Consider the following 27,220-nt stretch of genomic DNA (forward strand, 5'->3'; position numbering starts at 1 on the left):
GGCTCTCCTGGCTCGGCGGCCGGCCCGGCCACGTCACCGCCCGGCCGGGAGTGCGCTGGCGGAGCGGCGGCGGGCGGGGAGCGCGGGGCTCGGAGCGCGGGCAGCGGCGCGCGGGACCCAGAGCCGGGCCGGGGACGTGGCAGCCGCCTCGCCCGCCACAAAGTTTCCCGGGAGTTGGCGGCGCGCGGTGCCGGGCCGCCGGGGGCACCATGAACGTGTTCCGGATCCTCGGCGACCTGAGCCACCTCCTGGCCATGATCTTGCTCCTGGGGAAGATCTGGAGGTCCAAGTGCTGCTCGGGTGAGGGTCGCCCCGGGCGGCGGGGGGGGGGGGGGGGTGGTGGGGGTGGGTGGGGAGGGGTGGGGGTGCCGGGGGCGGGCCGGGGCCAGCCGATGCCGCCTGCCTGCAAGGTGAGGACTCCGGCTTGGCGGTGCTTGAAACTCTTTTTGCACAGCTCAGCTTCCAAAGAAACTTTCAAGTTGTACTTGGTCAAAGAGCGGGCGCGTGGGGAGTAGGGACGGAGGGTGGGCTTGCGCCTCCACTCACCCCCGCGCCGTCCCTGCCTCGGCACCGCCACGGCTCGTGGGAAGAGGACAGAGATAGGAGGAGGCGACACCCTCTTGCTCCTGCCAGTCCCTCCCTTCGCTCCGCAGCAGGCGAGGCCTCCGGCCGCGGTGGGATCGAGGGGATCGGGGGGGTTGGGGGGGGGTATGCACACAGGAAGTAGCCTGCAGTTCCCGGGGCCTTCTCTTTCCTTCCCCCACCGCTCTCCCCTGCCCCCTCCAGACTGCCCCTCGGGCTGGGCCCTCTTCCCTCCCCCGCCTGCGAGCGCACAGGCGGCCGTGATGTGGCAGGAGGGACACCAGGCCCGGCCCCGGTGAGCCCGGAGCTGCCCCGGAGCCGAAGCCCAGGGATGGCAGGAGAGGTCCCAGCAGTGTGGAAGCCCTGCTGGGGGTTTGGAGAAGTTTCACAGCGGGACGGATGGTAGCCAAAGAGACTCAGTGCGTTAAGAGGCTGCTCAAGCCTCCTGCAGCCATCTTTGTCCGCCGGTGTCCCGGAGGCACCCACCCTGGGCTAGGCACGGGGCTGAGGGGATACAGAGATGAGTGCAGGCTGGGCAGGGGGCCAAGGAGGCAGAGAGCAGACCCCTGAAGGCTTCATGGAGGCAGCAGCTCTGTGCTGGGTCCCGGAGGACGGGCAGGGTGTCGCCCAGGAAGGGTGTGCTGTGTGGAGGACACTGGGGGTACAAAAGCCCACAGGTCGCAGAGGGCAGGGAATGTCCCAGGGACAGCGAGCAGCCCGATTTGGGGGTGGTCCGTAAGGGAGATGAGTGGCAGGGGGGCTGGGGGTCCAAATGTGAAGGGGCCTTGTGTTTCAGGCTAGGGAGTCGGGACTGGGGAGTGATGGAAGTTTGGAGAGCAGGGGAGGGGGCCCCGGAAGGGACCTGAAGCAGGTCACTCTGAAAGCTGTGTGGACCCACCGAGAGAGGGGGGCGTTGGTGAGGGGTGGGGGGTGCTGGGGTGAGAGGCATTGCAGAGGGAGTGGTTCTGGACCTGCAGGCCATTCCAGTTTTCGGTCTCTGGAGAGATAGGCACTCACGGCCCCTCAGATTCCCACTCGGGGAAGTGAGGCAGGAGCCCCGGGAGGGGCTCCCAGCTCCGGTGAGGGGAGGGATCTAGCTCGGACGTGTCCCTGCTCTTCCGCGGAGGGCTCTGAGCGGGATGAGCAACCATGACCAGGAGGGGGCGCTGTTCCCCAACCCACTCTATCAGCACGGCCCTAGGCCCGGCGGACGTAACTGGGACAGCAGGGACAGAGCCCCCGGCCTGGGGGAGCGGACTTTCTAGCAGTGGGAAACTGCCAACAAGCAACAGTCGGAGCAACCAAGTAAATGATAGGTTTGTTAGACGTGCTAAGTGCTGCGGAAAAAGGAAAAGGGCAGCTGGGTGCTGGATCCTGTGTGTGTGTGGAGGGGGTTGGCATAGGCCTGGTTGGGATCTGAGGAGGTGAGGTGCCTGGATGCCAGCCCTGTCCACCCCGAGATGCGGAGCCTGGTGAGACCCTCCCTGACCACTCCTTGCCCTCCCCCCCACACACACAAAGGTAGGACACTGGGGCTTAGTTCTCACTCAGCCACTGACTCACCGTGTGACCTCAAACCTCAGTTTCCCCATCTGTGAAATGGAGGGAGGGCTGTAGTGGGTCCCATATGTGCTCAGTGGACCCCTGAGGGACTCTGGCTGGGTACCGGCCCCTGTTCTCTTCTATGTCCTGGGTGTCTCTCCCTGAGCATGGCTTGCTCTGGTGGAAATTTTTCACTGCTTTCAAGAGAGTGTGAAAACCTTTGTGCTCAAGATTGCCCGAGCTCCCAAGCACTAAGGAAAATGTGAGCAAAGCCCAGGAACCTAGCAGGCTGAGGATGCAGAGAAGGGAGGGCTTGGGAAAGGCTGGGGGGGGGGGGGTAGCGAATTATCCCCTACCAGAGTCCCCTCCTGGACCCTCCTAAATGGTGCTGAGGACCTCTCTGTGAGGCCTCTGGGAGATGGGGGAGCAGTAGGTGTAGCCCAGAGCTGGCCTCCTGGACTCCACGCCCCATGCCTGGGGTGGGCTCCCTCGCCCACAGCCAGCCTCACTGCTGCAAGTCCAAGTCCCAGACCCCCAAGGGGGCACGCACGTTCTCGCCAAGTCCTCTTTAGGCTTCCGGTCAGTCCTGTCCCACCTCTGCGAGGCCGCTCCTTTCACAATGAGGAGTGTGAGGCTCAGGCCTGCCATACTACTAGGAAGGCTGGCACGGGCACCCAGCACCCTCCAGAATGTTAGGGGCTTCAGCGGTATTCAACCTCAGTCTTTAAAATTGTCCCCCTCCCCAAAATATCCAGGACCAGAGGAATAGATATGGCACCATTTAGGCGAATAAAGGAACCAGACCTTTAATCAAGTAATGTCACTTCTCGGTGCCCAAGTCCCCAGTCGATCCATTACCAATAGGCCATTGGTTGGTAAGTGGAATGGAGGGGAGTGGGTTGGCAGCAGGGAAGGACTTGGGGAGACCAGTGAGACCTCTGAGATAGGGCGTCGGGCGGGCAAGGGGCATGGAAGTGGGCGTAGTGGAGCTGGGGGGGACACGGGGGAGGGACTCAAGGGTGGCTCTTGGTTTCGTGGCTTGAGGGGATGGTGGTGGCATTCTCAAAGGAGGGGAGACAGGAGGAGGGGCTTGAGGGGATGGTGACTTTGGTCAGGCTGGCCTATATAGGTCAGAACTCGGAGGAGCGTCTAGAGCTGGGGCATCCCTGGCATGTGGGATGAGATGGCACAGGGACAGGGAGAAGCCGGGGTAGCCCTCCAACAATTAGGGAGCCAGGACAGGAGCGGCCAGGGGCGGTGAGCCAGCAGTGTGGATGGTCGCAGAAGCCAGGGGAAGGATGCGGTTCTGAACAGACACTCCTCAGCTGGCTCTGGGGAGGTTGGGTGAGTGAGGACAGAGTTGGCCTTTGGATCAGAAACGCAGGTATCACTGATGCGAATGGTTTGCTGAGGTGTCCAGACTGGCGAGGGCTTGTCCGTCGAGCAAGAGGAACGGAACAGGAGGTAGGACAGGGCTCGCCTTGCCCTGGACCCACCTCCATGACATAGCAAAAGTGGCCACGGGGGGATTCAGGAGCATGACCGCATTTAGCATTTAGATTCCTGGATTGGCTTGTGGGACACAAAAGGGGTATGAGTGGGAAAATGGGAGAAATCTGAATAAAGCCTGGAGTTTGGTCAGCAGCGCTGTGTCAGTGGGAATGTCTTAGTTTTGGTAAATGTCCTGTGATTAGGCAAGATGTCACCGTTGGGGGAAGCTGGGTGAAGGGTGTCTGGGACTGCTCTGTACTATCTTTACAGTTCTTCTGCCAATCTAAAATTAATTCAAAATAAGAAGTTAAAAAAGAGAGACCAAAGCAGGTGAGGCGGTAGCATGAAAAGTATGACCCCAGTTTTGTCAACTTGATGTGGCCACGTGTGCCAGCAAAGATCAAGGGTAAAAATAGTTATAACTTTTATAACTAAACAAAAGGTATTTTTAATTTTTAAAATTTGGAAAATAAAACTGAATGCTCCTCTGGCCCTGCTTTTTCCTCCACCCGCTCTGGTCCCCCTGGTGAATTGACACTTTGTAAAGTCCATGACTTGCTCTCCAGAAGACAGAGCTTTGGGGACCACCAGTGGAAGTCGGGGTGGAACGAAGAGACGCCTCCACCCCCCGCCTCAGCTTACCAGAGCCGGGAACTGAACCTGGGCAGGCCCATGCCGGGGCCCTGGGAGCTCGGTGTTTGTGCTCATGAGAGGAACTCAAGTGATCCAGCGGGAAGGGCTGTTTCCTGACCCTCAGCGAGGGACCGTGCGGGGACAGGGTGTTGTCACTAAGTGGGATTGGACACCCTGTGGGCCTTTTCAGCTCAGGCTCTGGGCTTCTGGAGTGTTGGCGGGCCTACGAGTCTGTGTTCTCATTGTCTCCCATCCTCCTTTGGCCACAGGCATCTCTGGGAAGAGCCAGATCCTTTTCGCTCTCGTCTTCACCACCAGGTACCTGGACCTGTTCACCAACTTCATCTCCATCTACAACACAGTCATGAAGGTGAGGGGGTGGGTGGCCATGGTGGCGGGCGCTGCTGAGCCCGACAGACCCAGATAGTGTGCTTGCAAACTCAGGCGGTGGAGGCAGGCAGACCTGGGTGTGTTGTTAGCCGCTGTGGGACCTGGGCTCAGGCAAGGCCTCGGGCCTCTGTGTACCTCCCTTTCCCCATCTGCAAAATGAGGATAATAATAGTACTCACCTCAGAGGGCTTGTGGTGAAAATTAAATGAGGTAATACATGCAAATACATAATAGCCATCATATATATATATTTTAAGATTTATTTATTTTGAGAGAGAGAGACAGAGCGCATGTGGGGGAGGACAGAGGGAGGGGCAGAGGGAGAGAATCTCAAGCAGACTCCCCGCTGAGTGCAGAGCCCAAGGTAGGGCTTGGGCTCCATCTCAATCTCACGGCCCTGAGATCATGACTGAGCTGAAACCAAGAGTTAGACGCTTAACCGACTGAGCCACCCAGGTGCCCAATAGCCATCATATATTAAACAGTCAGCAAAGGTTAGCTATTATAATGGTTAAAAAATAAGCAAAAAAATCAAACATGAACTCTGAGCTTTCAGAGATTATCCATCCGACATCCATTTGACAACTATTTATTGAGCACCTACTATGAGCCAGGAACTTGAAGAAGACATAAGAGGCTCCTATTCTTTTTTTTTTTTTAAGATTTTATTTATTTATTTGGCAGAGAGAGAGAGACAGCGAGAGAGGGAACACAAGCAGGGGGAGTGGGAGAGGGAGAAGCAGGCTTCCCGCCAAGCAGGGAGCCCGATGTGGGGCTTGATCCCGGGACCCTGGGATCATGACCTGAGCCGAAGGCAGACGCTTAACACCCAGGCGCCCCAAGAGGCTCCTATTCTCATGGAAACTATATTCTAAGTGGGGAGACAAATAATAAAACAAGCAAGAAAATGTTTGGCTAGGGATGAGCCTATGCAAATCATTAAAATAGGGTGACGTTTCCTTTAATTAAAAAAAGTTTGTTTGTTTGTTTGTTTGTTTAAAGTATTCTGGGCATGGAGCCTGGGGTTTGAACTCCCGACCCTGAGATCAAGACCTGAACTGAAAAGTCAGATGCTTAACCAACTAAGCCACCCAGGCGCCCCATAAAAAAAAAATCTTAAAAACTGGGTGATGTGATAGAGAACGAATGGGAAGCTGTTTAGGGAGTATGACCAGGAAGGGCCTCTCTGAAGAGGTGACATAAATGTCAAGGTCTGTGTGACACAAGGAACCAGCCATGGGCTGATCAGCGGAGAGCATTCCCAGCAGAAGGAATAGCTGGTGCAAAGACCACCAGGATGGAAACAAGCTTGCTGTATTCACAGGACAGGCGGGAGCTCAGCAGGCCAGGGCTGCCCGATGGAGGTGGGGCTGCCATCAGAAGGCTGGGGGAGGGCGGATGGCGCAGGTCAACAGTTTGGACTTCATTTTGTGATAGGAAGCTGTTGCTTTGAAGCACGGCCCTGTTTTATAGGAGAAACTGAGCATCTCTTGGTTCCACTCTGATGTCTTAGGCTCTGGGCCATAACCATTAGAGGTTATGTTGGGGTGAGGCATTTTCTGAGCTTTAATTTTTTTTTTTTTAAAGATTTTATTTATTTGACAGAGAGAGCACAAGCAGACGGAGAGAGAGGGAGAAGCAGGTTCCCTGCTGAGCAAGGAGCCTGATGTGGGACTCGATCCCAGGACTCTGGGATCATGACCTGGGCCGAAGGCAGCCGCTCAACCGACTGAGCCACCCAGGCGTCCCTTTTCTGAGCTTTTAATCAGCCATCATAGCTCTTTTTTTTTTTTTTTTAAAGCTCTACATCCAACGTGGGGCTTGAAGTCACGACCCCAAGATCAAGAGTCACATGCTCGGGGCGCCTGGGTGGCTCAGTCGGTTAAGTGGCTGCCTTCGGCTCAGGTCATGATCCCAGGGTCCTGGGATCGAGTCCCGCATCGGGCTCCCTGCTCTGCGGGGAGCCTGCTTCTCCCTCTCCCTCTGCCTGCTTCTCTGCCTACTTGTGTTCTCTCTCTCTCTGTCAAATAAATAAATAAAATCTTTAAAAAAAAAAATTTTTTTTAAAAAAGAGTCACATGCTCCATTGACTGAGCCAGCCAGGCGCCCCTCAGCCATCCGAACTCTTTAAGGCAACATGGGTTAGTGAAAGGAGCACAGGTTTCAGAGTCAGTGAAGTGGAATGTTACTGCTTGGATGCTGGTAACAGAGACTTAAAATAAAAGTTATTTTAGGGGCACCTGGGTGGCTCAGTCAGTTAAGTGTCCAGCACTTGGTTTCGGCTCTGGTCATGATCTCAGGGGTGAGATCGAGCCCCGTGTTGGGCTCCATGCTCAGCTCAGAGTCTGCTTGATTCTCTCTCCCTCTGTCTCTGCCCCTCCCGCTCGTGCTCTCTCTTTAAAATAAAGAAATATTTTTAAAAAATAGTTAGTTTAATAAGATAAAGGTTTATTTTTACCTTACTCATGGGTGCCTGGGTGGCTCAGTTGGTTAAGCGACTGCCTTCAGCTCAGGTCATGATCCTGGAGTCCCGGGATCGAGTCCCACATCAGGTTCCCTGCTTAGCAGGGAGTCTGCCTCTCCCTCTGACACTCCCCCCTCCTGTGCTCTCTCTCTCTCTCTCTCAAATAAAAAAAAAAAAATCTATTTTTACCTTACTCATAACATAGAATCTGGAGGTGGGCTGTCCAGGGCTGCGATGGCAACTCCTTTTAACTTTCTGCTCCATCATTTTAGTGTGACCAGGACTCACAGATGTGTGCCCCGTGCAGTTGCTCAGAAGGGCCCCACGCTTGGTTTAATGCTTTGCTATTGCCATCTTGAAATTCAATTCTTTAAGAGGCCCTGCAAATTATACAGAGTCCAGATGTGACATCTACCCTCAAGGTTGCCTCAGGCTCACAAAATGGATGCTAGAACTCCTTACCATCACATCACATTCTGGGCAGGAAGGAGGAAGAAGGGGAGAGAGCAATAGCGTGTCTGCCAGCTGGCTAAGCCCTTTGTAAAGAGCCTTTTCCAAACTGTACCCAGTGACTTTCACCTGCACATTACTGACCATCCTTATCTGCGGAGGAGGTTGGGAAGTGTAGTTTTTAAGTTGGGCACATCATCTAATAGTTCCGTTTTTAAGGAAGAAAGGCTATGTGAGGGGAATTCTACCTATGTTGCAGGACTATTGTGAAGACTATATGAGAAAATATATGTAAAGTGCCTAGCACCCAGAAGATACTTAACCAAGGCAGGTTCTCTTTCCCCTCCATATCAGAGATGTGCCTTTCAGATTCCAGGCATCTTGTTGGAATGGATGATGTTATCTGTGGGGTGTTGAACTGTGTGAACTTCAGTCTGAGGTCCTAAAATCATGGTCTTTACTTAAAGTCAACACAGAAATAGCAAACACCACCTACTTAGTTCATTCCTCTGCCCAAGGGTCTGACTTGGATAGCCCTGGGAGGGACTGCAGACCCAGCGCTTGGCATGGCTGAATGAGTTGTAGGAACCTCAGGCCAGTTTCTACATTTGCGAAGTGAGGAAGTGATCACCACTTCATTGATTCATTCATTCATTCTGGCATGTTTTGTGCTGGGCCCTGAGTTAGGGGCTGGGGATTTGGAGGTGGACATGAAGTCAGGACCCTCTTACAGAAATTCCCTCCCATAGGGAAAAGAGACTGGTACACAGACATTTACAGAACATGTGATCATGGGGGGCAGTGAATGGGTTCCCATGGAGCTATGGTGACGAAAGTATATTTGCCTCATTCTGGTGAGAAACTAATCTGAGTTTTGAAGTACAAATAGGAGTTCTCTAGGCCAGTGAGTTCCTGGACCGGCAGCATCAGCATCACATAGGAACTTGCTAGAAATGCAGATCTTCAAGTCTACTTAGACCTACTGAGTCAGCAGTAACTCTGGGGGCGGGGGGGAAAGCGGCCATTTATGTGATTCTGATGCACACACAAATTTGAGAACCTCTGGCAAACCATAAAACCATCACATGCTGGAGGGCAGCTACTGTGATTAGAAAAAGAGAGCTTTTCTGAAGGAGCAAGGATCGGCTGATTCAAAGGATGTCAGTCCTGGTGCAAGAATGCTCACAAGTCACTGAGGCAGATCCAGGAATTTGAGTTAAGAGCCCTGGAATTCCAGCCACTGCTAAATTCCCGGACAGAGACCAACTCTGGTCTTCTCCCTAACGCTCTGCAGTAAGGAAAGGCCTGGGCACCTTTGAGTGTTCATAGTTAGTGCCATCAGTCCTCATTAGAAGCATGGAGTTACTTAACAAAAGGGTCATTAGCTTCAGAATCTAGGCCAATGACTCAAGAGAAATTGCACACACATTTCACTTTGTCCACCTTGGGGCAGTGCACTAGCCCTTTATTTGGTAAGTCCCAACTCAGGGTAGCTTGGAAGCCCAGCAAATAGGTTGGAAAATGACTTGATTCCCATGTGTTTCTTTCCCTTGTTAGGTGGTTTTTCTCCTCTGTGCCTATATCACAGTGTACATGATCTATGGGAAATTTCGGAAGACATTTGACAGTGAGAATGACACATTCCGCCTGGAGTTTCTTCTGGTCCCCGTCATTGGTCTCTCCTTCCTTGAGAACTACAGTTTTACTCCCCTGGAGGTAAGAGAAGGGACCCAAATAGTCCTTATGTTAACAGAGCAGGCATCCCGGCACCGCTTATGGCGGAGACCTTCCGTCCCACAGGTGGCTGGTTACTAGAGCACAGTCCAGGCTGTGATTGCAGCTCAGGAGGTCTGGGCTGCAGCCCAAGAACCTGGGGGCCCGCAAACGTAGCAGCAAGTTCTGATGCTAGTGTTCACGGACTGCATTTTGAGAAACCATGGCTTCAATTAAGACGAGTTTAGACAATAAAGTTCCGCAACAATTAAAAATTATGTTCTAAAGAAATGTTCATGTGATGTTGTTAAAAAAAAGCACTTTGCTTCAATCTTTTAGAAATATCTTGTATTTATAGAGGGGTGGAATGATACACTGATTATTTCAGAAACTCTTTTTTTTTTGCTGCACTAGATTATTCCAGTAATTACATCCTTTTAAAGAGATGGGCCCCTTCATGGTCTTGATTCACCTCTTCTGGCCACTTCTCTCTTTGGTTCAGGTCCTCTGGACTTTCTCTATCTACCTGGAATCAGTGGCCATCCTGCCCCAGCTCTTCATGATCAGTAAAACTGGAGAGGCGGAGACCATTACTACTCACTACCTGTTCTTTCTTGGGCTGTACCGGGCACTCTACCTGGCTAACTGGATCAGGCGGTATCAGACTGAGAACTTCTATGACCAAATTGCAGTGGTGTCTGGAGTAGTACAAACCATCTTCTACTGTGACTTCTTCTACTTGTATGTGACCAAAGGTAGGTACCAGACAGAGCAGGGTTGTTCTGGAGGGTTGCACAAGAAGTTACCCATTCAACAGGAGGGGATCTGGAAGTGAATGTATAGATACAAGTCTCTGCCCCTCCTGGTGCTTTTACTTCAGTTGATGGAAGATGAACAAGTATTTTCAGGAAACAAGTACCATGAAGAAATACAGACCAGTTAGATACTGCATGTACTTGTGCAACCACTGTGTAGAGAGAACTATGGGAGGACATTTGACAGAATACTTGGTTAGAAAAATATAGGAGAAAGATTCCACAGAATAGCTTATGTAGGAGCCCTGAGAATGGAAGCAGGTTGGTGTGTCAAAGGACGAAAAGTCTAGTGTGGTCACAATGTATAAAGTTGGAGAGCTCAGAGGTCAAGCAAGATGAGGGGTTACGGGTCTGCATTCCGCTGATTGCTGAGCGCAGCCACTGGAAGGCTCAGGCAGCAGCCCAGCAGCTGCCCTGTAGAGCAAAAGGCAGCCAAGTAGGCAGACTAGGGATGGAGCAGTTGTGGTTGTTCACGAGGTCGCCTGTGTGTGGGCAGAAGTCACCTGTTTTGGGCAGATCTCAAAGGCACTGGACAGATGTGAAACAGAAAGGGAGGCCAAGTTTATGGCCTAAGGGAAAGTGGGATCAGTAACCAAGATGGGGAGGTGGTGTATGAGTCTGTAGTTAACCTGGGATGAAGTTTCCCCCTTGGCTTTAACAAACACCTATTATGAACTGGGAATTAGAGAAACTGCAGTTTGTAAGGGAGTCTTTTCATGTGATAAATTCTAATTTCATCTCCATCTTCTTCTAGTCCTTAAAGGAAAGAAGTTAAGTCTTCCAATGCCAATTTGAGGGCCCCAGAGATGGTTCTATACCCTAACAAGAACACTGAACAAAGTATTTGAAATGTTCTCCTGGACCACTTCTACAGGACTCGGACCAAATGTTACAATTAAAATGAGAAAAACGCTTAGTGTGGATTTCAGCAAAGCACTGATCATTCTACGTAGATGTTCTCACCGATCTGTCCCTTAAATTATAGCAGCAATAAAAAACCTAGGCCAATTACACAAGCACGGGGCCTCACGTCAACTGGATTATCAAGAAATCTTAGCTTAACCCATGTACTATTGCTCCCAAGGTCCTAGCGTGAGCCTCATGCTAAGGAACAGTCAATCCCATCTGGAAAGAGGTCTGTGTATAAGGCAAATGCCCCCAAAGATCAGACTTCAAGTACTAGAAGCATGGTATTTGATTTTCACTTTCAAGTTTAGGGAGTGATACAGAGGTGACCTAGTATTACAGGTGTGAAGTGTTACTTCAACTTCTGTCTTCAAGCCACAAGCAAAAGCCAAATTTATCAGTTTTGGCTAGACTGAAGTAGTTTCCTTCCTCACCTTTAAAACAGATTTGGGTCTTCCTATGGCTCACAGCAGCTCCACACAGTACTTTAATCCCAGTAACCTAAGTGAGTACCGCCACCATGACGACCATTTACCAATGAGGAAACAAATGACCAAGCCTTTACCTACTAGGTGCCTGGCCTTGTTGCTTTGTGACTCCACAATCTTTCCATTAAGACCAATCAATCCCACCTCCCTTTCACATTTTTAGGTGCTAGGGTGATTACTCAATCAAACACCCCCGAATGTGTCTTGAAGCAAATAGAAATTGTTAAGAAAACTACCAGTGGACTCTAGTCAGAGAATTTTCAAGCAATAAAAAGTTCACACCTTATTGTCAACAGTGTTTTATTTATACCTACAAAAGAAAACAAGATGGTATCAAAAGGACAATTTACAAACTAAGAATAGTAACATAGCTCTTAGCATCCTGTGCCTGCTGAACATCACACATCTACAAATCTTTCAAGTCTTAACGCAACAGGAATGTGTTCAGAGACCAGCAAGAACGTGAATAGAGCACTGATCCCAAGCAAAAGCCACCAACCTTTTAGATGAGAAAAGTCCACACAATGGATTGTTAGGAATTGGGGAGAAGCAGCCCCACAGCTTAATATTGAAATCCTTTCCCTAAATGAGTTTCAACCATGACTGCAATAACAACTAGCATCACATGAGGACTCTTCTGCTCATGTTCTGAAGCAAAGGCAGAACCTGAATTATGAGTGACAGAGAAGCAGAAGAGTTACTCTAAAGCTATAAAGGAAAAACTCTGCTAAATTTCAATTGTGCTCAGGCCACAATTGCTTTTGAGATTTGGAATATGCTGTTATTTTGACTTATGACATCATCCCTGGTGGAAAAAGGGAAGCAAGCAGCTGACCAAGTAACACTTGCTTGCCCAGAGACCCTTCCCACAAAGGGATGCTTTAAGACCTGCAAGAGAGTAAGTAGGATACCCCTTGTGGTGGCACCTGTTTAAAAACAATCAAAGAAATATCTATAATGGACTGGTCAGTGCTTAGACCAAAAACTAATTTTGGGGGGGGGCAAGGGGTGAGGGGGCACTTTGGTTTTAAAAGCACATAGCAGTTTTGCCAAGTTTTCCTGTGCCTACCATCCTCCCTCAGCCTCAACTTCTAGAAGAAAGGGAAAAAAAGTACAGTTAAAGAAGAAGAAAATATATGTGTGGGGGGAGGGGAAGACATGTGGAAGTTCTTACATGCGTACATTTCAGCTTCGGCTGACAACCTACCTGTATGTTGCACATTCAACCATACTTTTCAGAACCCCTCAGAAACCATCCCTTCTCTCTCCCTGAAGAATTTTAAAAGAAAAACAAAACGAAAAAAAACCTCAAGTATTTAGATATTACAAACCAGCAAGCACCCTCAGGCCTTAGCCAAAGAATGCAGTGGAGCCTTCCCCCTTTAACTACATTGTTAATGAACAATACCAATAATAGCACAAAAAATTAATAGTCCAACACTGGATATGGAAGAGGGTTCTGGGGCTGTCTGATCTCCCTGTCCTGTTACAGTGAACACAAGAGCAGAAAATTCCTTCTAGGCCCATGTGCTATAGAAGTGTCAGTAAAACAGTATCACTATCAAGGGGACAAACTCACCTACCTTCAGGAAGAAAAGTGAGGACTTAGGCTTTAGTCCTCTGTAACTTTTCTTAAGCACTACCTACCTGTAAAAAGCTGAGTGTAAAAGGATGCTGAAGAAAATTTGCATCCAAAAGCTGTTACAAAGCACTGCAGAGAAGAGTATGAAGAGAATTAAGAGCTTTCTTAACAGACCCCCAAAGGTTCTTTATTCAAGATAATTTGGCCAAAAGGGCTGAGTAGCTAGCAAAGAGGTGCTTTTATTCTAGCTCTACGGATACTGAGTTTAAAAAGAAAATTTGCCACTGAGTATATTCTGTTTATAATTAAAGGTGGTTTTTATACTGCAGGTGAATGCATACTTAACTGGTTATTTACCTGGTTACTAAATTTTCAGTGAGCATTTATGTTCATTCTGCTCAGAGCAGCTATCTAGTTGGAAAATGAATTTCACAGATGGTCCCTGGTTATGTGGGGAAGAAAAATAGGCAGCTTCCACCCAGATGCTGAGATGCTACATTTAACCATCGCAATAAACACTTGGGGTTTGTAATTTTAAAAGATACACTTAAAAAACTCAAAAATTCAATGTCTAACCAGACTAAAATGGTTATTTTTCAGTAACTGGGAAGGAGCAAGGCAGAATATAAGGGAGACAAAACCAATTAGGAATTTTTTTAAACTGTCAAATGCACTTAACAAGCAATCAGCCAAAATGACAATGGCAAAGCACTGTCTTAAAAACTCATCAGGCCTGAGGAACATTAAAAAGCATTACAGAAAATGTGCAGGGAATTCCCTCTTGGTTTTCTAACCCAGTAATGAGAGCAACCTAAAGCACAGATGCCATCTTCTTCTGCAGAATTCAACCCTCTACCCTCCCCCCCCAACTCAGGACAACAAAAAAAAGGGCTCCCACAAAAGGGCCTAATACCTTACTTTTTCTTTAAAGATGAAAAATAGCTCAAGTATCCTCAACATGCAAGAAGTTGGGGGGGGGGGGGAACTCTTCCAGTCGGCTATATATATATGTTTTTACAAAATCTGTTATTACAGACTGGATCATTTTGGCGGACAGAAGAAACCTGGCAGTGAAATCTAACTAATCTGCATGAAAGACAAATCACAATGGTTGGGGAAAAAAATAAAAAAGAAAAAAGAAAGAAAAGGGGAAGAGAAAAAAAAGGGAAAGACAGCGTTCCTTTAAATGTAGTAAGTCTGCACAAGTCACTACCACTCGAGTGGTTTCATTTACGTGAAGGAGGAGGGGGAGGAGGAGGAGGGGGGTATTGGTAGGCAGTCTGCCCCATGTAACCTATCATATTGGTAGCTCCCGGAGGCTGTGCAAACTGTTGTGACATCAGTGGCTGTGGCTGCTGCCCAGACCGGCCTATCCCACTAAACTGCTGGCTAGAGCTCTGTGAACTTCTCCCGGTTGAGGTGGTGCTACTAGCCCCGTAAGTGCCGGCGCCATACTCCTGGGCCGTGTAGCCACTGGTGCCATAAGCAGCTGCCCCATAGGTGCCTTGGCCATAGGTGTATTGGCCTGCTTGTGCTCCAAAGGCAGAATTTGGACTTCCATAGCCACTGCCGTTAGCATAACCGGCTCTATCGGTTTCACTACGATCCCGATAGCTCGCGGAGTCTCTCCGGCCACCATCCTTGACTCCTCGAAGCCTCCGGTCACACTCATCCTGATACATCAGATTGGGATTGTTGGCTGAAGAAGTGGTCCGGTATCGAGAACGACCTCCTGAGGGGAGGACACGAGGTATTTTTAATGCCAGATATAGAATCCAAACATAACCAGATGTAAAAACTCGTATGAGGCACGGAAGTATTCAACCTTCTTTCTTGATCTTTAGCTAGGCCAGCCTCCAAATCAGTTACTTTAAAACTTATACCCATAATCTGATTCTTTAATAGGACATTCTCAGAAGAATGGTGAACATTCAAGGTCATTCAACTTCTCCCTTTGAGAGTTTACCAAGAAACACAATCTTCAAAATAAAGGAACGACGTAAAGAAGTTTAGGTGACTTACCACAGGTTAAAAAACAAAGACAAGCAGCTAAGTTCGGACCACCCTACCCGGACCCTCTACTAGTACACAGTGGTTCTCAGACGTTGCTTGGTGGACCTAACTTCATCGGAATTACCTCACAAGCTTTGGGATCCTAGGCTCAATTCCAAACCCACTTAAAAAACAAAACCTTGTTATTTAAGAAACTTCTCAGGTAATTTTAACAGCTTCAGCATGCAGTAAGTTTGGGACAAAGTAATACCAAACTGGTAGTCAAGAAGCTCCGATCCTAGAATATTTTGCAACTATGCAATTTTCAGATCCATTAACTATGCCTAAGACCATAAAATGGTGTAAAATTACTATCTCTTAACCTGAAAAACTGAAAACCTAATATACACTGAGGCTTTTGAAGGTATTAAAAGCACCCGGAATTCAGCTTAATTCTGAACATGCACCATGTACTTCAAAACACAAAGGTCAGTTTTATTATTACCATCTACGGAAATACTGGGATGCAAGAGGAGGACAATGACAGCCGGGGCCCCCGCCAATGGTCTTACTTAGAAGAGATTATGAAAAACTACTAATCACTGCCCCTGTTATTAAGCAACATACTCAAAAGCCTTCACAAGACTTGGGGAGAAAAAAAAAAAAAAGGCACAATGAGCACAAGAAGATACCTCGGCAGTACCTGGAGAACTCCAGGACTTACCCTTACCCCCTCCTCCGCCGCCTCCTCTGTGGTCCACCAACTGCATCAGTTTTGGATTGATAGCCTGATTAGCCTCTTCCAGCACTTTGATCAGCTCTCTGGCCTGCTTTAGGTTCCCTGGGGTGAAGAAGGTGTAGGCGGTGCCCTTGTTGGTGCTACGGGCTGTTCGGCCAATACGGTGCACGTAATCCTCTGAGCTGTTTGGATAGTCATAGTTGATCACAAACTTGACATCTTCCACATCTTCAAAGCCAACGGTGAGTCAGTTGGTAGGTTGATGTGGCAGGAAAGAGAAGGTAAAGGACATGCCAACAACAGGTGGGAAGCACGAATGCAGATGACAGCAAGAGGAAAGAAAATTAAGTTAGTAACCACTCTGAACAGGAACAAAAAAAGACTTATCCCAACAGAGTAAAAGAGGATTAATGATTCTTGGGACATGCACAGGAAGTGGCATCTTTATCAGCTGTAAAATCCTAAGGGAATCCCATCCAACCATCCAAACTCCTGCCTCTTCTTTATTTTAACCAATATACTGGCAGGAACCGTATCGAATTCCAGTTCCTTTTCAAAACTGGAAATGTAGAAAGTAAGTGGTACCACTGATAAGGTACAAGGTCAAATTACTTCTACTCTGTTGGGAGAAGCCTGGCAAAATCTACCAGTAATATAACAAACTTACCTTTAAACCAGTCACAGAGCAAAATGAAAAAAGAAACTTCATATACTTTATTACTACATTTTCAAGGAGACTTAACTGAAATACTTAAGATTAAAAAATGTTTGCTCTCATATTTAAAAAAACTCATCAGAGCCAAAGTTAAGTACACACCTATTTTCCTTTGCAGAATCATCCAAATTATCTTTCCCCTTTCAATTACCGCAAGAGCACATTACACTAAAATTTCACTGTACTACCAAGCCCAGCTCTGCCAAATGAGGTTTGTTGTTTTTTTTTTTGCTCAACTCAAGGTTATTTCAACTCAGTACTTGCTTCAATATTGAAGATTGTCTACATAACCTGGGAAATTAAATAGCCAAAGAGGGTGGGAAAAACCATGAAACCTTGAGACACAGTTTAATGTTCTATCCACTGCTGGGAATTGGGTTGAATAAACCTCCTAATGCTTAAAGTATGTAAATGTTAGTGTAATGCTTTCAGCTAAATGTATATTTTTACCTACTTAAACAAACAAATCTAATATAACAAAGAATCCTAATGTTTTGTGGAAAAAAATCTGCATTTTACAAAGAATATTCAGAAAATATCCTAGATAAAACACAGATTTTTGTGATATAAATAATTAAAAAACATTCTCTGTTTGTTACCAGACCGATGCACACTCCCTCCTCCTTTGGGAAACCGCTGCAGCCGATCCCGTCTCTTTGCCTTTTATTTTTGGCGGCCTCCTTTCGAAAACTCCGCCTTCTGACACGGGACCACTGGAGCGCGGGGAGCATGCATCAAGGGTCCGTGGCAGTGAGAAGTCCCCACACACGCTCGCTCTGTGAACTGGCTTAGATGCTTCTCTGTAGCCCCATTTGGTTGCCAAGCGCCGGAGAACCTGGGTTCGGGTAAAAATTTCAGGTCCTCCAACGCCTCCCCCAAGGATAATTGGGGTGATTGTAGAAAAAAATAATTAATAAAAAAATGTAAGTTACATCCAAAGGGTCAGACTGCATCTATTGCCCAGACTGGATTAATTTCAGGGGAAAGGGGAGATGATTAAAAAAAAAAAAAAAAATTCAGCTGTTATAAAGGGCCTGTGAAGAAAGGGGCATTATGTCTGTTTCTTATTACAATAAAGGCTCCTCAGTCTTTACTGACCCCTAAAGTCCTGAAATCACACCAGAAAGACGAGAAGGCAGTTATCACAGGGGGCAGCGTGAGTCTCCGGCTAGAGTCGTTGATGTAACAAAGGAAAAACAAAAACGTACAGGGCCAGGATGGATGGAAGGTGGGAGGATGGGAAATTATGCTCCATGGCCACATCTTCAGAGCTAAGATAATGCTCCTTAGTCAGTCCCATGGTGTCTGACCACAGGCGGCAGAGCAAGCTGAGAGACTGCACTGAACGCACAGAAGTGTGCTTTCCTAGCAGAAAGCACTGGGGACTGGAGTCAACAGCTCAGAAACTAAGACTTGGGAGTATTTCTGGAGGGGTTCAATAGGGAACAGACACGGTGCCAGTTCTTCACACTAGAAAGACGTCCTGTGTGTATACACAGAGAGCTGGCTGAGGGCACACAGGAGCAAGCGCAGAATTTGTTTTCTCCAGTCAAGCCTGCCCTGATGTTATCTGCGCACTGCCACAATATTATCTTGCTGCCTTTAGAGAAGATGCTGTAGCAGGGTAAGAAATTGAAAAGTTAGTGTTTTGGCCAGCTGCCTAGGATAACAACTTTTTGTCTGACAAGCCCTAGGACATGGCCTGAATATCCAATCACTAATTGGGAGGGACTGAAACTAGCCAATAGGCTCATCTAGAGCTGCTTCGGGCCAATGTAGATTTGCCTCGGCCATGTACCGAGTGATCTGCAGCTGATATCAAAGCTTCTGTTAAAAAACAAAACAAAATAAATTCAATACTTTTAGTTTCACAGTGTGTAGTTTAAACAAAAAAAAAGGAAAAATTAAAACTATCCCAGTGGAAAGGGAATAGTGGCTTCCTGAGGATGACTATCATAAAACTATGGGAAGTGAAGAACTTACCTGAAGGGAACATTTAAGAGGCCATCGCTCGACAGGAAGTGAAAAAAGGCCTGGTGACTCAGCTGAAAATTGCACCCCTGTCTGTGAGGTAGAAGCCTTCACTTTCCAGGATCTTGTAGGACCTTGGTCAGCATTCTGCCATTTTGGTGGGTTTTCCCCCTCCTTTTGATTTTTACAAGGCAGCAAACAAAGGGGCCCAAAACAAGCACTGATGCTGAGTAACAAGAAACAGACTCAGGTACCTTCCCTCTCCCCTCACTTGGGTGAGTGGGGGTGGGATGAAGAGTCTAAATTATTCTAATGGTAGCCAATTGATTTGGTTTAGAAATGCAGGGGGAAAAGGAACAAATATTTTTAATTGTCTAGGCAAGATGCACAAAGAAGCTACCAGCACATAGCAAGCCTGTTTAAAAACCACCATCACTGAAAGCTTTTGTGTAAACTGCTTTCAGGCCTCAGCCTCTTCTCCCAACAGGCCCGAGTTCTAACCGCACAGATCCAGACATGACCTCAGAGGGCACAGACAAGTTTCAGTCATGGCTGCAGGTCACCACCTCTGAAGGAGGGAATGATGAGTGCAATGTATAGAAAGCCTTCATTCTTTTGTATTCCAGTTGAACACTTATCCTTCTATGTAAGTATTACAAGGGAATATGGCACTTCTCACCTTACTGGGCAAGAAATTAAATACCTGTCAATAATTTTAAAGTATCTTTGTAATAGAGAAAATGTCATCTTTTTCTAATATAAAAGTTTTGAATTATACCTGTTTACCTCAGAATAACGGGATAAAGTACCACAAAATGGTTCTATAAATCTCAAATCATAATGGGTGGAAAGCTCCAAAAGAACAGGAGCTTCAAATGAAGTTCTTAAATTGGAAAACAGCACATGGATGATAGGAACATGGGTGGGAAGAGGGGATAGCTGAGTGTCCATGATAATTTTACGCCAATAAATAAAATCGGGCAATGCAGATTTAATTGCTGAATGATAACATATTTATAGACTTATTAAATCCCAAGGATATATTACGTTAGCATTTATGGAATTGGACTTCCACATACATATCTAGTACAGATAGACTGATATAGGGAGAACAACAACTGTGGACTCTAGCTTCTAATAGCTAGGTTTAATCAGGCTCATTCTATCCAGCCAGAATATAGAATAAAACCAGGAAGAAGCTGAGCTGTTCAACCGAGTGTCTCCTGTCCCTCTAACTGAATAGTCATGCCTAGGCCTTGCTGCAGACCAAAGCCTGTTTGTCAGGAGCAGGAAGAGACTTTGAAAATAAAAGGAAAAAAAACAAAACAAAACAAAAAAAACCAAGGTTAAAAAAAGTTGTGAGGGGGAAAAAGTCACACTTTGTATTCTTCTCTTTTAAATATTTATCTAACCACATGTATATACAACTCTAATTTGAAATGACAAACAAATCTTTAAACCAAAAGATCCATATACCATTGGCAGAGACACCTATCTATACAAACCTAGCCCACGGGAGGCTACATCTGTGGCAATGAGGATGGGAGCCTTTCCCGAACGGAACTCTGTAAAACAAGCAGAGGAGGAGGGAATGATGAGTGCAATGTAGAGAAAGCCTTCATTCTTTTGTATTCTTTCATCCTCTAAAACAGGCTTGCTGTGTGCTGGTAGCTTCTTTGTGCATCTTGCCTAGACAATTAAAAAGCCAAGTTGAAGCCAACTTGAAAGCCAAGTTATACAATCAAGGCTAAGTGATTATCTTTATAAAATGACCATACAAACATTCCTAGCTATCCAGCCTTTATTTTACCACGTTAAACTTCAAATAATGGTGTCAGAACATGCCAAACTCTTTTAAAAATTCAAGAAAAATGGGTGCCTGGGTGGCTCAGTCGGTTGGGCGGCTGCCTTCGGCTCAGGTCATGATCCCAGGGTCCTGGGATCGAGTCCCGCATCGGGCTCCCTGCTCTGCGGGGAGCCTGCTTCTCCCTCTCCCTCTGCCTACTTGTGTTCTCTATCTCTCTGTCAGATAAATGAATAAAATCTTTAAAAAAAAAATTCAAGAAAAATAATACTTCTTTGAAAATAAAATCCTTATTATACTTTTAGCAGAGAAACAAGAGACAAAAACTACCTTTAATAATGAAACATTAAAACTGTGTAGCGATTTGTAACAAAATTAAAATGAGCTAGAATTGTTCCCCCTTAAATTATGACACCGAAGTTATCTTCCAAATGAAATAAAACCAAAACTAGGGGTCAGGGGAGGAAGCAAGTTTAAAGATGTGAAATCAAAGGAGAAGTGCTACTTTCCTCTGTGAAATAACAGAAATTATGTATATTAGTCTCTGCCCCCAAGTCCTGGCCCCGAGTTCCTAAAACCCTTGTACACAGAGATGCTAGGGGAATCTTTTATTCCTAGTCTTTGACCTTGCCTGGTTCCTGACACAGAGACCCCAAGTCCCTCAGAACTTCCTGAGTGATGGGAGTATCTTTTGTGCTGAGGCACTACTTGGTGGAATCCCGGAGAGCTTGAGGATGGGGGCTCGTCACCAGAAAGACCAAGCCATGATTTTAAGAGCTTCGAACTTTCAGCCCTATCCCCCATCCCTGGAAAAGGGAAGAGGAACTGGAGATTGAGTTAATATTTATCAATCAGGCCTATGCTATGAAGGCTCCATAAAAATCCCAAAAGTAGGGCGCCTGGGTGGCTCAGTCGTTGGGCATCTGCCTTCGGCTCAGGTCATGATCCCAGGGTCCTGGGATCGAGCCTCGCATCAGGCTCCCTGCTCCACGGGAAGCCTGCTTCTCCCTCTCCCACTCCCCCTGCTTGTGTTCCCTCTCTCGCTGTCTCTCTCTCTGCCAAATAAATAAAATCTTAAAAAAAAATCCCAAAAGTAGGGGCGCCTGGGTGGCGTAGTCCACTGAGTGTCCAACTCTTGGTTTTGGCTTGGGTCGTGATCTCAGGGTCGTGAGACTGAGCCCTGCATAGGACTCTAAGCTCAGCACAGAGTCAGCTTGAGATTCTCTCTCCCTCTCACTCCCCCTGCTCGCCTGCTCTAAAATAAATCTTAAAAAACAAAAACACCTCCAAAAGCATAGAGTTTGGCGAGCTCTCCAGGCTGATGAACATTAGAACATCAGAACATTAACAAGGACAAGACCTTATTAAATACAGGAAGGGTGGTCTAAGTTACGAAAAATAGTTTAAATAGGCAGCATTATGGACCTTCAAGGACAGTAGAGATATGCTAAAAAAATGTCCCTTATACTCAATTACCGAGAGCATAGTTAGTCAAACTCTGACCTATGGATCAAATCTGGCAATATTTATTTTTATTATTTTACTTCAACACAGCAAGGCTCTTTCTTTACATATTGCCTATGACCATCTTTTTTTGCTACAACATCAAAGCCGAACTACTGTGACATAACCACCGTACAGTCTGCAAAGCAGAAAACATTAACTTTTTTTAAAAAAAAGATTTTATTTATTCATCTGAGACAGAGAGACAGACGAGAGAGCATGAGCAGGGGGGAGAGGCAGAGGGAGAAGACTCCCCGCTGACCTGGTAGCCTGATGCGGGGCTCGATCCCAGGACCCCAGGATCACGACGTGAGCTGAAGGCAGATGCCTAACCATCTGAGCCACCCAGGCGCCCCGAAAATATTTACTTCTTGACCCTTTACAGAAAGTCTGCCCATCCCTAAAACAGAGTATGGACAATGTTTAGTTTTGAACTCACCATTAAGTACCCAATCTCTTTCTGGTTGACTCTTGTCTCCATGGATACACATAGCTGGCCAACTGTCAGAAGAAAAGTGACCAATATTTCAGAAATCTTTAAAAGAGTAAAACTAAACTTTAAAAAGAAGAGCTACCACACGGAATTGTGAAGGTTTATTAGGCTACGTGAATAGATGACTGCGTCCATCCAAAGAGCAAAGTGCGTGACAGGTATTACTGAAATAGTAATACAACATTCATTATACCAATTTAGAAATTCCTACTGAACTATAAATATAAAACCTGTGGCTAATTACCTCCGTGCAGTACTCACCCATCTCTGCGCATCCTTCGAGTGAGGTCATCACATCGTCTCTTTGTCTCTACAAATATTATTGTCTTATTTTCTTTCTCAGCCATTATTTCCTCCATGAGTTGGATCAACCTGAAAACAAGACCAGCAAAAACGCATGCATTCAGAGTAGACCTCCCTATACATTATGTAGAAGCTATGTCTACAATATCAACTCCCCAAAACTACAGTACTTTCTTTTCACATTTTCTATACAGCTAATAACTATCTGAGCTGGGATTTAATTCTAAGGATCCAGAATCCTTCCTTGTAACCACAATGCTCTGGAAAATGAGATAAAGAATGGATAGTTGGAAAGCTAGTAATGCTTTTAATGTTTTGGGGCCTCAAATAATTTCAGACTTCTTCAATGCTTTAACTCTGGGAGGATTATTAGGAAAGGTTTAACAGCATTATCAAAACAATAAAATCTCTCTTACTTGTGGTCTTTTTCACTTTCCATGCAGACATCCACAATCTGGAGGATGTTGTGGTTGGCACTCAACTCCAGATTGCCCACGTTGATCTGGGTGTAATCACGAAGGAAATCCTCTGCAAGCTGTCTTACTTCTTTTGGCCAGGTTGCGCTCCACATCAATGTCTGCCTATCAGGCTACCAGGAAAAGAAAGGCTTTCTTTTAGGCTAAGGAACCATGACAGGCAATGAGCATAAAGACAGGGTATCATCAGTTTTACACACCCTGATTTGGTCCACAATTTTACGGATCTGAGGTTCAAAGCCCATATCAAGCATCCTGTCCGCCTCATCCAATACAAGGTAAGTACATCGGCGAAGATTTGTCTTTCCTGACTCCAGGAAATCTATCAGGCGCCCAGGAGTAGCTATACAGATCTCAACACCTGTAAAACAAAACCAAAGATGTAGCTAATTAAGAAGTCTTTATATACACTGTCCAAGCCTCAGCAAACTAAGAAGCACCAGCTCTGGTGGTTGCATTCGACACTGCAGAGCACTAGCTAAATCTTAACATAATACTTGGAAAAGCATGACGTAAAGAGATTTATGTATAATCATCCAATCTCCACCAAGTTTAAGTGTCTGTGTTAAACATTCCTTTAATAGCAGTTTAACCATACCTGAGAATTTCTAAGCTCCTGAAATACTGATTCTTTTCCCAATAAGAACCCACTATTTTTCTCTCCAACTTCATTCATAAAAATTGGTAAAATGAGAAAAATCATTAATTCTTACGTTTTTGTTTTTTAAATTACCTCTCTCCAAATCTCGAATCTGAGGACCTTTCGGAGCCCCTCCATAAATGCAAGTACTCTTCAATCTAGAACATTTGCCATAGTCATCAGCCACCTGCTGTACTTGCTGGGCAAGCTCTCTGGTAGGAGCCAGAACTAGACACTGAAACAAACACACATGTTTAAGACACCTATCCCAAGTTAAAAAAGAAAAAAAACCAAAAAGGTTATCTAAATTCTTTTTCTATTGTCTAACCTGGTACTTTAAAATTATGTGAGGGGGTGGGGAAGGCAGAGAGTTTAAGACAGTACACTGGAGTGTGGCAAAAAACTGAGAATATTTAGCATGTAAACCGATGGGTCTACTTTTTTTTTTTTTAAGATTTTATCTATGAGAGACAGAGAGAGCGCACATGAGAGGGGGAGGGTCAGAGGGAGAAGCAGACTCCCTGCCGAGCAGGGAGATCGATGCGGGACTCGATCCAGGGACTCCAGGATCATGACCTGAGCAGAAGGCAGTCGCTCAACCAACTGAGCCACCCAGGCACCCGGGTTTACTTTTGATACATGATTCATTCATTATAGTCTGTGTGCTATTTAAGTGGATTTACAGATTGCATTACCTAGTTTTAACTAAACAACTCTCACAAAATGAACAAGTAGCTTTAACCATGGATCAAATATTAAGAAAAAACCAAATGAATAAGGAAATAGCAAAGCAGACACTTTTCTGACTTCTAGTTTAAGCTTTTAGCCTAACACATTAGGCAAAAACAATGACTTACACACAATCAAAACAACACAAAATTAAAACCCTTTGAGGGCGCCTGGGTGGGTCAGTTGGTTAAGCGACTGCCTTCGGCTCAGGTCATGATCCTGGAGTCCCAGGATCGAGTCCCGCACTGGGCTCCCTGCTCGGCAGGGAGTCTGTTTCTCCCTCTGACCCTCCCCCCTCTCGTGCTCTCTCTTCCGTTCTCTCTCTCTCAAATAAATAAATAAAATCTTTAAAAAAAAAAAAAAAAAAACTCTTTGAAAGAGGTTATCATATACACTGTTAACAACACATCCTGGTCTGTGTACAGATCCATGAGATATTAGCTAACAATAATGAAGCTAATTCTATTAGCCATATGGAATATATTTCATACTGCGAAGTAATGTATTATTCTTTTTTGAATATTTTGAGACACACTGTAATAATGTACCTATCTGTAAAAACACAGCAAATGCAAGCTCAATTTTTTTTAAAGATTTTAAGTAATCTCTACACCCATCATGGGGTTCCAACTCACAACCCTGAGCTCAAGAGCTGCATACTCTATTGAGCCAGTCAGGCACCCCTTGATTTTTAAAAAACAGGTTAAGAATATATTAAAAATGTTTCATAACCACTACGCACATTTTATAGAAAGTAGCGTTAAGTGAAAATAATCAAACCAGAAAACCATACTGCCCTTTGTTAAACATTTACAAAAGTATTACTTAACCACAAAGAATACACATCCTAAATCTGACTTACATACACATGGCAGTATGTGTATGACTAGTTCAAATTCAAACTCAGCCACTTAACAGCTGTATGACTTTGGACTAGTCATTTAATAGCACTGTTATCAAAATTTTATCAGTAAAATGAGGATAACATCATTTCTACATATGGAGGGTGGGTTTGAGAATGAAATCTGAAATCACACGCAAAGCACAGTGCCTGAAACACAGTTATCTTTAAATTGTGGTTATTTTTAGAATTATAAACACACTTACAATCGGGCCATCTCCCCTTTCCAGGTACGGCTGGTGGTTAATATGGACAATTGCAGGCAGCAAATACTGGGGGGAGGTGGGGAGAGAGAAAAACAGTCTTATTCCAAAACTAAGCCATTATCCTAAATTATCACAGTTAATTGATAATGCCTAACCACAAAAGTGAAAACAGAACTCACAACTGTTACACGTTTTGTGCAATGTAAATTAGAACACAAAATACTCGCACACATTTCCCGTAGCTAAGAAACCTGAAATATTACCTACACTATCTGAATTACAATTTTCTAAGAATTAAGAATTAACAGGATAATCATAATAGCAAAGTAAGTTACCACAATGTTAACATTCCCTAGCTGGTACGTACCGCCAATGTCTTCCCAGAGCCAGTCTGAGCGATGCCCACCATATCTCGGCCACTGAGAGCCAAGGGAAATCCCTGGCACTGAATCGGAGTTGGTTCTGTAAAGTGCTGATCCATCAACACATCCATTACATATTCTGTTAGGGAATAGATGTCAGTGCTTTTAAGTAAAACTAAGGACACAGCCAATAGAATTCTTTTTTTTTTTTTTTTAAGATTTTATTTATTTGAGAGCGAGCGAGCCAGCCAGCCAGAGAGCACAAGTGGAGGGGAGGGGCAGAGGGAGAAGCAGACTCCCCACTGAGCAGGGAGCCCGATGCGGGGCTCTATCCCAGGACCCTGGGATCACGACCCGAGCCGAAGGCAGATGCTTAACCGACTGAGCCACCCAGGCACCCCACAGCCAATAGAATTCTAAAACTGTTCAACTCATTGAAAGATTAACCCAGCTTCGTCTCTCTCCAAGAGAAGTGCTGTTTCTTTCTTTAGTTACTGAATCTCTGACCTGCTGACTACCACCTCTCAGAGGACTGCTGCCTTAGCTATCTACCCTTCCCTTCAATACTTTAAAACCATTGCCCAAAAGTCTCTAACAGAGCATGGACACACGGTTGTTAGTCACATATTGTTTGCCAAGTTATACCCAGCTAGAAGACAATTTCATTCTGTTTTCTAAAAGGTAGAGGCAAAACTAGGGGAAGATGAAAAACTCAAAGTTTTAAAACGAAGAACAGAGAAGCATAAAAAATCTCTCATGCAACAATACAGCATTTACTTCCAGCCTTGAAGTTAATATTACTTTTTCTTTTTTAAGACTTTATTTATTTGACAAGAGACAGCGAGAGAAGAAACACAAGGAGAGGGAGTGGGAGAGGGAGAAGCAGGCTCCCCACTGAGCAGAGAGCCTGATGCGGGGCTCGATCCCAGGACCCTGGGATCATGACCTGAGCCTAAGGCAGACGCTTAACGATTGAGCCACCCAGGCGCCCCTACTATTACCACCTTTGTGAAAGGTTTCTACTTGCCTCTTCAACAAAATACTGAGCCTGAATCAAAACCTTTAAATAAGCCATTACCCATGTTTACCATTCAATAAAATTTAACAATTACAATCCTGGTTTGAAGAACACTTACGTGGGAAGTTAGCATGATGGAAGGCAAATACAGGTTTAGGACAAACATCTCCCCCCCTCACTGTAATTTCCTTCTTTCGACGTAGTTCATCAACCTCATACTATGGAAGAAAAAGTAAAAAAAAACGAGTAAGTTATTCTAAACATGCAAAACTTTATGTTCCAGTCAAGCTGAACAATGATCTAATCTACAAT

At 45.8% G+C, this 27,220-nt stretch overlaps 2 protein-coding genes across 3 annotated transcripts in view; one reads left to right on the forward strand and one right to left on the reverse strand.

Moving 5' to 3' along the window:
- Positions 1-11,760, forward strand: KDELR3 (KDEL endoplasmic reticulum protein retention receptor 3). Its single transcript, XM_036102254.2, has 5 exons — positions 1-300; positions 4,518-4,618; positions 9,110-9,268; positions 9,768-10,020; positions 10,835-11,760. Exons 1-5 carry the CDS (start codon positions 210-212, stop codon positions 10,873-10,875), a joined length of 645 nt encoding a protein of 214 aa, XP_035958147.1. The 5' UTR covers positions 1-209; the 3' UTR covers positions 10,876-11,760.
- Positions 11,758-27,220, reverse strand: part of DDX17 (DEAD-box helicase 17) — a 21,021-nt gene continuing 5,558 nt past the window's right edge. Inside the window, exons 3-13 of one of the 2 annotated variants that reach the window (XM_078076633.1) lie at positions 27,027-27,126; positions 25,896-26,029; positions 25,529-25,594; positions 23,786-23,927; positions 23,253-23,413; positions 22,993-23,165; positions 22,535-22,645; positions 22,220-22,281; positions 19,979-20,038; positions 15,773-16,015; positions 11,758-14,788 (exon numbers count right to left, since the gene is read on the reverse strand). In XM_078076633.1, coding sequence (XP_077932759.1) covers positions 14,283-14,788; positions 15,773-16,015; positions 19,979-20,038; positions 22,220-22,281; positions 22,535-22,645; positions 22,993-23,165; positions 23,253-23,413; positions 23,786-23,927; positions 25,529-25,594; positions 25,896-26,029; positions 27,027-27,126 — 1,758 coding nt within the window. In that variant the 3' untranslated portion in view covers positions 11,758-14,282. The remainder of the gene's footprint in view (positions 14,789-15,772; positions 16,016-19,978; positions 20,039-22,219; positions 22,282-22,534; positions 22,646-22,992; positions 23,166-23,252; positions 23,414-23,785; positions 23,928-25,528; positions 25,595-25,895; positions 26,030-27,026; positions 27,127-27,220) is intronic. The other variant, XM_078076634.1, reaches the window with a different exon arrangement.

This window comes from Halichoerus grypus, chromosome 6, assembly GCF_964656455.1.
Source record: "Halichoerus grypus chromosome 6, mHalGry1.hap1.1, whole genome shotgun sequence".
In the NCBI taxonomy this organism is placed as follows: Eukaryota; Metazoa; Chordata; class Mammalia; order Carnivora; family Phocidae; genus Halichoerus; species Halichoerus grypus.

Coding starts and splice junctions, on each gene's coding strand:
- KDELR3 (XM_036102254.2), top strand. CDS start 210: ATGAACGTGTTCCGGATCCTCGGCGACCTGAGCCACCTCCTGGCCATG. Junction 4,619..9,109: donor TCTACAACACAGTCATGAAG/GTGAGGGGGTGG, acceptor TTCCCTTGTTAG/GTGGTTTTTCTCCTCTGTGC. Junction 10,021..10,834: donor CTACTTGTATGTGACCAAAG/GTAGGTACCAGA, acceptor ATCTTCTTCTAG/TCCTTAAAGGAAAGAAGTTA.